At 41.0% G+C, this 11,157-nt stretch overlaps 1 protein-coding gene across 1 annotated transcript; it reads left to right on the top strand.

Annotated features, from left to right (window-relative positions):
- The first annotated feature begins 34 nt into the window (after window positions 1–34).
- Window positions 35–8,913, top strand: alg2 (ALG2 alpha-1,3/1,6-mannosyltransferase). Its single transcript, XM_043690046.1, has one exon. The coding sequence runs from the start codon at window positions 226–228 to the stop codon at window positions 1,456–1,458; it is 1,233 nt and encodes a 410-aa protein (XP_043545981.1). The 5' UTR covers window positions 35–225; the 3' UTR covers window positions 1,459–8,913.
- The last annotated feature ends 2,244 nt before the right edge of the window (window positions 8,914–11,157 follow it).

Genomic DNA, 11,157 nt, shown 5'->3' on the forward strand with positions numbered 1-11,157 from the left:
AACATTAACTCGCTGTATGGTATCAATAACTGACACGATTGGGCGGATAGCGAGGTGAGGGAGGGGACCTTTTAGACATTCAGGCTTGAGTGAGGACAGCCTGCCTGTTCCGGGGAGGAGGAGAGGAGTGTCTGCTCACTGACACTGTGGACACAGTTAACCCGGAGAGCGGTGAAGGCCTAAACGCGTGAGTGTGTGTTTGTGACTGCGAGAGAGAGAGAGACGATGGTGGAGGTGGTATTCCTCCACCCGGACCTGGGGATCGGCGGCGCCGAGCGGCTGGTGGTGGACGCGGCGCTGGCCCTGCGCAGGCGCGGTTGCGGTGTACAAATCTGGACGGCTCACTTTGATCATGCGCACTGCTTCTCGGAGTGCCGGCGGCCGGCGCTACCTGTTCACTGTGTTGGGGACTGGTTGCCCCGGACACTGCTAGGCCGCTGCTCGGCCCTGTGCGCCTACCTGCGGATGCTGTACGTGGCCTGGTACCTGGTCTTCCTCAGCGGCGTTGAGTTCGACGTGGTTTTCTGCGACCAGGTGTCGGCCTGTATCCCCGTGCTCAGGTTGTGCCGGCGAGCCAAGCGGGTCCTCTTCTACTGCCACTTCCCGGACCGGCTGCTGCAGAGCGGCAAGCCTGGCCCCCTGCAGCGGCTCTACCGCCTCCCCATTGACTGGCTGGAGGAGTACACGACAGGCCTGGCCGACCTGGTGCTGGTCAACAGCAAGTTCACAGCCGGAGTCTTCAGGCGCACCTTCCGCTCCCTGTCCCACCTGGAGCCCGATGTCCTGTACCCGTCGCTCAGCTTCGCCGAGCCGGCGGGCGGCCAGGACCAGGACCAGGAGCTGCTGCCGCTGTCCCCGCCGCCGATCGGGCCCGGCCGGGATTTCGTCTTCCTTTCCATCAACCGCTTCGAGAGGAAGAAGAACCTGGGCCTGGCCCTGCGGGCCGTGCACTGCCTCCGGGACCTGTTGGGCCAGGAGGACTGGCAGCGGGTTCACCTGGTGCTGGCCGGGGGCTACGACCCGAGGGTGCTGGAGAACGTCGAGCATTACCGGGAGTTACAGGAGATGGCGAGCCAGCTGCAGCTGGCCGATAAGGTGACTTTCCTCCGCTCGTTCTCCGACCAGCAGAAGGTCTCTCTCCTCCGCCGCTGTCGCTGTGTCTTGTACACTCCCAGCAACGAACATTTCGGCATCGTGCCCCTGGAGGCCATGTACAGTCGGCGGCCGGTCATCGCCGTGAACTCGGGCGGACCCCTGGAGTCGGTGGTCGACCAAGTCACCGGCTTTCTACGGCAGCCGTCGCCCAGCTCCTTCGCTGAAGCCATGGAAAAGCTCGTCAGGAGTCCCGATTTAGGAACAAAAATGGGAGAGGCTGGAAGAAGTCGAGTCCTTCAAACATTTTCTGTGGATGCCTTTACAGAGCAATTGTATCAGTGTATCTGCAAGCTCACACGATGAATGTAGAATAACAGCTGCGATGTTAAAAATGAAGATTAATTTTGCACTTCACAAAATGAAATTTGACGCTCCCTACTTAAGGGAATGCATAGTTATTTTGTTTTGCGAATATGGATTGGGGTATATGTCTCTTAGGGTATACGCACTGTGTGGAGAGAAGTTTGGGACCCAGAATAACGTTGAGCGTTGAAATGTATTAATCAGTTGTTTAGGAAGACGTGAGAAAAAGGATAGCTCCACCTCGAGTTGGGAATAATGAATCGGGCTGTCACACAGAGCAGTGGTCGTCTGCTGGTTAGATTGTGTAATAGTGACATACACGAAAAATTATCCAGCAGCAATTCTTAAAAATTCTTAATTAAAAATTCTTATTATTTCAATGCAAATTGCAAACAAAAAATTTTGTCCTGAAAATTCCAGTTTGAGAATCTAATGGTTCCAGCGAGATGCCAGATTGGCTTTAAATAGAAACTCCAATGTCTTTTAGAAATAATTTTGAAGAAACCGAGATTTGCAAGAGTGAGGGCTAAATAAATTGGAACTACAACAGTTAGATGTCATGAGGTGGAAGGAGAATCAGTTGGTCCGCAAACAGTGAATTTGGTCAGTCAACTACATAGCCTGTTTCTATTGTTTTAACCATTGACAAGGAAATTCCCTGGTGGAGTGCTGAACCAAAAACAAGTCAAACAGTTTTTGGAAACCTATCAAAATTAAGTTAAAACCTGATTTCTGGAGGGGTAATGACACGCTCCACCTTTTCCAGAGGTTTCCAGATAGGTTGTTCCTATGTTGTGCAACATAGGAAGTTGACCAGCTTTGAATATTGTATAATATTCATGTGAGGTTTCTTGGTTTCTAATCCATTTGGAAACAGATCCTTCAACCAAAAGTTTGGGTATCACTGCTTAATACATAGTGCTACACTTTCTCTGGTACGATATGCTTCAAATGTGTGATCTACTTATGTTTGATCTGTGACTAATGTCAGAACACTGCAAACATATAGATTGTGATCACATGCATTAAACAACAAAGTGGCTCAGTGGTTAGCACTGCTTCTTCACAGCACCAGTGACCCAGGTTTGATTTCAGCCTTGAGTGTCTGTCTGTGTGGAGTTTGAAGATTCTCCCCATATCTGTGTGGGTTTCTGCCAGGTGGTCTGGTTTCCTTCTACATTCCAAAGATGTGGATTGACTGTGCTACATTGACCTTAGCATCCGTGGATGTGCAGGCTAGGTGGATTAGCCATGATAAATGCAGAGTTTTGGGGATAGGTTAGAGGCTAGGTTGAGGTGTGATGCTCTTCAGTGGGTTGGTACAGTTGCCCTCTTTCTGCACTGTAGGGATTCTATGATAATGTTAACAAGTCATGCTTTTTGTATATGTAGAGCCATTTCAACTTTGCATTTTGTATGTGAAATTATTTAAAGCAATTAGGCAAGAAATGAGTCTTTCTGCTGGAGATAATTTCTTATTACTTTAGTTGTAATATGGCCACAATGCAATTGCAACTGCTGTAAAATTTCACAAGGTCCAAGGTAGCAATTTTTAAAACATTTTGAATTCATTTCATGTAAGCAGGGTCAAAAGATCAATTTAACTGTTCTAGTAAAACTTAACAGACTTTCCCAGAACAAATGAGGAATGTGCTACTGAAAATGTAACTGTCCATCTATTTTGTTCTAAACATACCAATATCTAAAATGATGTTAAATGGGCCTACAAAAATACATCAGTGCAAGAAATATTACTGAATATTTTTCTATTGATATTTTATAGAGAATAAGTCAATCTTGGAGTGTTGGAAAATTTGTACAAATAAAGAGGCAATGTTATAGAACAAATCAACTTTTATTTAACTTCCATTTTCATTTTCTGATGAAGTGTCTGTCCTGTATTTCTAAATTCTTCCATGGCTTAATGTTTAGTTGCATGTTTGTATCAATTTAGTCCTTACAAAGTAATCTGAATCGCAAGGTTCTGGGTCTAAGTTGCTCATTGGGGCTTGAGCAGAAAAGTCTAGGTTGACAATCCAGTAGTACGGAGCGAGTTCTGTACCCTGAGGTCCTGTCTTTCGGATGAGACATCAAACCAAATCTGCCTGCTCAGATTCTGCAGTATTATATGGGTAAAGAGCAGACAATGGAGTATTTTCTGAAGTATAGTCACTGTTGTAATGTAGAAATTACAGCAGCTAATTTGAGCTCAGGAAACTCAAACGGTAATGTAATAATGACTAGATAATCTGTTTGTTCTGATATTCGTTGTGGAATAGATATTGGTCAGAATACTGGGATTAACTCCCGAGATCACTGAAATCAAACCATGAGATCTTTGGCATCAACACTTGTCGGCAGATGGGGCTTTAGGGTTTAATATCTCGTTTGAAAATGACAGCATTTCTGATGGGGCAGTGCTCCTTCGGTATACTTGACACCAAGGTTTTTGTGTTCAAGAGCTGAAATGGGACTTAAACCTGAACCCTTCTGCTTCTGAGGCAGTGAACTACTAACTGAGTACCAGCTGATACATCAAGAAAGCTCGGTACTTGTTGCAATTATACTACAGCTGGTGAAATGCTGATTTGGCATGATCCTCCTTCCCTCAAGTATCATTTTGTTTTGCAGTCATCCGAGCTAAAGCCACTTTGAATTAATAGAGACTGAAGGGTCTGTTTCCATGCTATACATCTGACTCTAAATGTTGTTGTACAATTAGCCTATTGCCAAATAACTGTCAAACAGTGGAGGCAGAAGAAAGAGAACAGAAAATTCCCGAAGTATAGAGCATTGAGGGAATACTTTACTGAAGGTGAATGGAAATGTCAGCTAAATATTTTCAAATTAGAATTAACTTCTCTTTTCACAATCCAGTAAACATTATGCAATTTCGTGTAAATTTCAGTAGGAGAGAGGAAGTCAGGAAACTGAGCAGACTTAGGATCTGTTGGGATTTATAAACAATTTCAATTGCAACTTGCATTTATTAGTGTAATAAACAGCAATATGTCCCAAGGTGCTCCATAGGTGCATTTTGTGAAATTTGATATTAAACCACACAGTGGCATGAAATGATCAAAAGCTTTACTCACTGGCCGGTTTTAAGGACTGTCTCAAAGAGACACAGATGCAAAATAATTTAGAGCATTCTAAAGATGCAAAAGTTCAAGACACTGAAGGCACAACTGACTATACTGTACGATTAAAAGTGATGACAGAATTCTGACAGTGGAGACGGTCATCAATTGGCCCATCGTGTCTGCACCAGCTCAGCATAAAATTGAGATGCTTGAGTTTCGGTTGGAGAAGGATTGTCGGAATGGTGGAAGTCAGGGGGCAAGGCAATCCCGAGATTTAAAGATAAATATTAAATTTTAGATGTTGCTATACTGAAGGTTATGTAGGTCAGCAAGCATAATGATGATGAGCGAATTGGACTTGGTGTGATTTCAGTACAAGCATCAGAGTTTTTAAAATGAGCTCCCTTTTATGGAGGATTGAAGGTGAGAAGCCAGTATGAATAGTATTGGAATAATTGGGTCTATAGGTTAAAAAAGGTATAAATGAGAGCTTCAGCAGCAGATAAGCTGGGCCAAAAGTAGACAATGTTATGAAGGTGGAGATAGACCAACATGGTGATAAGATTGCTGAAAGTTTGGAGCTCCTCCCTGAGCCAATTATAAGAATCAAGGGTGGGGATGATCTAAGAGAAATAAAAATTCTGCGAGAAATAAAAATTCTGCAAGAAATCTGAAAATAAAACGGTAGTGCTGGAAATACTCAGCACGTCTTGCAACAAAATGTTAATTCTGTTTTCCTCTCAATCTGTGAAGTTCAGTCAACAAACAGGGGGAGTGATTATATCAGTGACTAGACAACGGGCCATCGACAATAACTACCTAATACTTAGTGCAGCAGCAGTAGATTGAAGTATACTATCTGGTCACATATCCGAGTGCCTTGAAGGTTTAGGAAACTTGTCTAGTTGAACTAGTGTGTTGTGAACAGACATAGATTCCATTCTGATTTAAAGTGAATATCACAATATTGCAATCATTTGCCAGTTTAATGAGTGTTTAATTGTATGTACTGTAACTGGAAAAGAAACAGACCAGTTTCATTAAGTTTTAAAATGGAGAATTATATGTATTTATACTTCACTTTAAAAATAAAAAAGTGCTCCAACTTACATGAGCATACGCGCTCTGGTTCATATACAAAATTAGGTTACAAAGTGGGATAAAATATTATTAATAATTTTAAAAGTCCAGTGAAGATTAAAGTAATATGAGTTCTTCGAGTTTGATGTTTTGGGGCGAATCCAAGTTGGGAGTGGTGGATCTTCTACTTTTGCCTTTTGAGGCAGTGTAGAGGTGTCTGTTCTTCTGGGACAATGCAGTTGCTGTGTTAAAGTAAAAACAGAAATGCTGGGGAAACTCAGCAGATGAGGCAGCTTCTGTGGAGAGATAAAATGAATAAAGAGAGTCTGGTATGACTCTTTAGAGTTGTCTTCCTTTGGATTTTTTCTGCCTAGTAAGTATACAGAATCATTCTTCGAAAGCATAGCTTCAAAACAGTAGTCACCAAAACAAATGCAAGCATTTAAAGTCATTGGAAAAATGAACTGATATTGATGGGAGTTCAATGAGTCAAATTACCTCCAATGCATTTTCAACAGATTGAGTAGCCTCCAACTGGCCCTCTGAGCGCTGGAGTACAATTTGAGCCAATCTAGTCTCTAAGGAGACCAAAACTCTACACTGTACTCTAGGTGCAGTCTCAACAATGTCCTATACAATTGGAGCAAGATGCCCTTACTTTTACATTCTTTTACTCCCATCTCCATTCATGCCCTCTTTAAGCTTATCTTGCCCATGAAATGTATCTCTTTGTCTCTTGGCCCTATTAACAATCCAACTTCCTTTCCTGGCTCTGTGTCAGTGGATAGGGCTTTCTACTCCTGCTCTGATCCCCTCTCCTTGGAGAGTCAACCCTTGACCCCTCCATCCTTGTAAACTGACCTCCATCTCCAATTTCCCATTCCTATCAAAGTACCTTGAGCATGTTGTTGGCCTTTACCTTGATGCTCATCTTCCTCCATGTTTGAATCTCTACAATCAGGTTCCCAGTTCTCATCCTAAAACAATTTTTTAAAAAGAGGTCACAATGGGATCCTGTATCACTGTGACAATGGTGAATTACTCGTCTTTATACTTCTCGACCTATGTGTGACCTTTGACACAGTTGATCACTGTCTCTGACAATGACTGAATATCTATGGCCATCCTTCTCCAATACAAATTCACTGTAATTCTGCTGAGTGGGACTAGTTCCTGTCTTATTTAATTCTCACTGGACACTCTTAATGGCTTCTGTTGCAGCATTACTTGTGGTGTCCTCCAAGGATCCATTGTTGGTTCACATTTATTTCTCAACTCTTGCTGCCCTCTGTAACATCATTTGAAACACATTATATTTCAAAGTATATTGACAGCACTCAGTTTTGCCTCACAATCACCTCTCTTGATTCGGCCCATTAGTGCTTTCTGTGGCTACGTAGTATGCAATGTTTATCTATCTTGCCCCGCCCTTACACATCCACATACGCCTCTGAAACCATTCTCTGATATTGTCATCCAGCTATGTCAGGTCAACTTCTCTTTTCACTGCCCTCCAGTTTGATCTCCAGAATAGATCTCTGTAGTTTTTCAGCTCTTATGATCAACTTAGAAGTAACTTCTCATTTTTCTGTACTTCCAAAGTTTTTTTTAAACTATTTGTCCAGGTTTTTGAGTCATCAGGGAGATTGATAGAATGTAGCATTGTATAAATTGCTTGCTGTTAACATATCCTGCATCTTCGCAAAATTTCTCTGGCTATCTCTATCATCATAGCCTATACCAACTGGCAAATATTAGGCTAGAAAAGGGATAACCAGATGTCTTTCAAGTGAAAGGAGGAGTATGTCAACTACTGTCACCAAAGTTATTTAATTTGTACAATGGAACATATTCAGAATTAGATGTGCTTCTATAGGTAAAATTGGAGGCAAGAAAAGACTGTTCATTTGACATCTAGTTCTGGGTGAGCAAACATTTCCCCAAATTTGTATTGGGAAGATTGGAGTCATGTCTTTGGTTCACAATACAAACACAGTACAGACCCAGCTACCATTTCCATCCTTTTCTCTTGCATTTATCTAAAGGTGGCCAGAATGTTTGACCCCAGTACAAGCTTCCAAACAGATATCCATGTGATCACTAAGACCTCATATTTCCATCAATGTAACAATACCCCCATTTCAGCCCCTGCCTCATTTTGTCTGCTGCTGAAATCCTCGCTCATGCTTTTGTTACCTCCAGACTTGACATCCCTCATTCTTTCTTCTTTAAATTTCCGAATCTTGTCCATGTCCTAACTTGCACTAGATCCTATTTACCCATCACCACTCACTGACCTATGTTAGCTCCACTTAAGCAGTGCACTGGTCTTTGTATTCCTTTCTATTTTCTTCTAATTTCCCAGGCTATGATCTCTCCCTCTGTAATCTCCGATCCCACGTCCCTTCCATTCCTTCATTCGTATAAGACTGGCATCTTGAATATCACTGATTTTAACATATTATTGATAGTTGTGCTATCAGCTGCCTGAGACCCAAACTCTGGAATTCACTTCCTAAACCCTGAACCTCGCTTTCTTTCTTTAATATATTCCAAAATACCTAAGCTTTTGATTATCTGTCTTACTATCATTTTTTGTTACTTAGTATCATTTTGTTTTATAATGCCTCTGAGAAGAATCTTAGGTCAGTTTATTATGTTATATTTGCTGTAAAAAATATAGGTCTGTGGGATTGATTTTAAAATAACTTGAGTTTAAACTGAAATGTTAAATTTATCATGATGCAAACATGCAGGGACTATCTCTTTTAAATCAGTATACATGGTGCATTTCATCTAGTGAATTACATTAGGATTAGAAATTGTATGACAGGGACCAGGGCAAGAATTATTTTGCTTTGTTTAATTTATGTAAATGAGCCCTGTCTTATTCCATGGGTGACATGCTTTCTGAATACAACCAGGTGCCTTTGTTTTTAATTCATGTAGATAAGTCAGAATGTATTCAGCAGGCAGTGTGTTTTTTTTTCTTGGCAAATGAAATATGAGATGAGATTCTTCATTCGTTCGCAGCTTGTCTGCTAACTGGAAAAGTTGTGTTTCACAGCCTCTGGAGATGACTTTCATTTAATGTTCTATTAAAAATATTAATAGAAAAAGTAGATTTGAGAGTTTTAGGATTTTTTTGTTGTGTACTATATAACAGGAAATGTTGCAACATGCAAATAAGGTAATTCTTGGCATATGTACACTTTTATTAAATGTATTGGCTGCCAGGATGTATGAATACTAGATAAATAACTGCCACATTCGTACCAATTTCCATTTGTCTGTTATTTGAGGGAAGGTCTTAATCTGGTTAAAATTTTCACCAGAGATGTTTCTAAATGTAGCTAAACACATGTATGATCATGTCACACAGCATGTTTTCCAGACATTAGAGTCAATTTTCCAAGATTTTTTTGCTGGGTTAGTTTCCCTTGACAGGATTGTCAGTCAGGAGGGGCAGGTGATGTATGATGAGAATCTCACTGGACCAGTAGTTCAGAGGTCTAGGTTGTTGCTATGTGGACGTCCAAATAATTCAATTAATAAACCATGGCAAACCTAGCCCTGAAATACACCTCATTAAATTCTGGGGCTAATGCCAACATTAGGAAAGCCATTATACAGATTAGTCAAGCAAAAACCTGAGGTGCCCATGGGATCATACCATACACAATGTCCCAGACAGTGCCACTATCATCCTGGGTGTGTCCTGTCCTGCCTGCAGGACAGACTTCAAAGACGAGGCAGAATGTTGGCATATAGTTGAGATAGAGTTGTTCTGAGAGTCCTTAATGTTGACTCCAGATCCCATGAAATCTCATGACATGAGATCAACCATGGGCAAGGAAATATCCTACTGATTAACTCATTACATCAATCTCATTCCCACTCCACCTCAGCTGAAGAATCAATACTCCATGTTGAATACCAATTGGAGGATACACCGAGTGATCCATCACCAAGAGTGGCTCAATAGCACCACTACTGATTCCCAAAGGACAAAGTCACATGACATCAGGTTATAGTCCAACAGCATTATTTGAAATCACAAGCTTTCGAAGCGCTGCCCCTTTGTTAGGTGAAGTAAAGAAAAGCATACCGGCATAGAATTTATAGGCTGAGAGAACAAAAGATCTCTCAAATTGAATTGCAGATCTTCCCCTTTATTTGCTATTCAGCTGTTGACCGTTTGCTCGCACTGTCTGGCACTTTTGGTCACCTGCAGAGACTTCATTATTCAGCCTATGGACACTTCTCTCTCACCATTTGTATGACCTTTTGATCTCTATGCCCATTGATCCCTCTGCCTATAAATTCTGTGCTTGTATGCTTTTCTTCACTTCATCTGATGAAGGGGCAGTGCTTTAAAAGCTTGTGATTTCAAATAAACCTGTTGGATAATAACCTGGTACAGTGTGACTCCTGACTGTTCACCTGCATATCATGGATCCCAAAGGACCTAGCTGCTAGAATGAATCTGCAGGAAACTCAAGAGGAAAAAATATGCTTGATCTCGTGCTCACCAATTTATCTGCAGACACATTGGTCTGTGGCAGTTTTGGGAGGAATGGCCATTACACAGTTCTTATTGGAGACAAAACCATGTCTTCACATTGAAAATAGTTTCCACCACACTGTGTGGCACAACCACCATATTAAGTAGAATCAATTAGAAAGAGATTATAGTGGCTTAAAACTGGGCATCAATGAAATACTGCAGGGCATCAGCAGCAGAACTGTATTCAATTGTAATCCTCACAGCCGATATCCTCATTGGCTAACAGATTCAACTTCCCATGTTCAGGATTGCATTGCCCTCGCGTCAAAATGGCTAACAGAAAGGGTAGTTGTTTAATCCAGCAGCTACATAGAGAGGTGAAGCTCAGAAAAACTTCTTAAAGACACAAGTGTGTTATGAAAGCAGAACACAGTACACAGATGGTGTACAAAATACATCAAAGTTGAGAAAAATAGGAATGGGACAAATGATGCCACTGGGAAGTCTTAAAGAAGGAATAAATATAAACCTTTTAGAGGAATATTTATTACATTATTCATTACTGAAAACTTGCTGGGAAATAAAAGAAAATTATTCAGTTGCTGGTGTCTCCATTTTACTGCTGTTATATCTGTACTGCTGTAGATCATTACTAGCCAAACTTCCTATAGTGAATGAATGTAAACTTTTATAGCAGCTATAAAGTATTTTAATTCTTTAGTCTGTTGTTAAACTTTAATATTCCCACAAATAGAGGAAACTAGTCACTAATAAGTTGATTATAATTGAAATAATTCATTTGATTTTACTTTAATGCCGCAGAGATAAGATGCAATTTTTCTTAAATGAATCAATTAATGATAAAAAATGACATTGCATTTTTTAAGAGTATTTATTACCATTTTGTGATGTTGATTTTAAATGAATTTGTATGTATAAATGTTCTTCCATTTACAATGGGAAAGATGTGAAATTATCATCTTAGAGAACGTTGTCTCAGTAGCAGTGTGATATTAAAGTGTACCACAT

Source organism: Chiloscyllium plagiosum, chromosome 5 (genome assembly GCF_004010195.1).
Source record: "Chiloscyllium plagiosum isolate BGI_BamShark_2017 chromosome 5, ASM401019v2, whole genome shotgun sequence".
NCBI lineage: Eukaryota > Metazoa > Chordata > Chondrichthyes > Orectolobiformes > Hemiscylliidae > Chiloscyllium > Chiloscyllium plagiosum.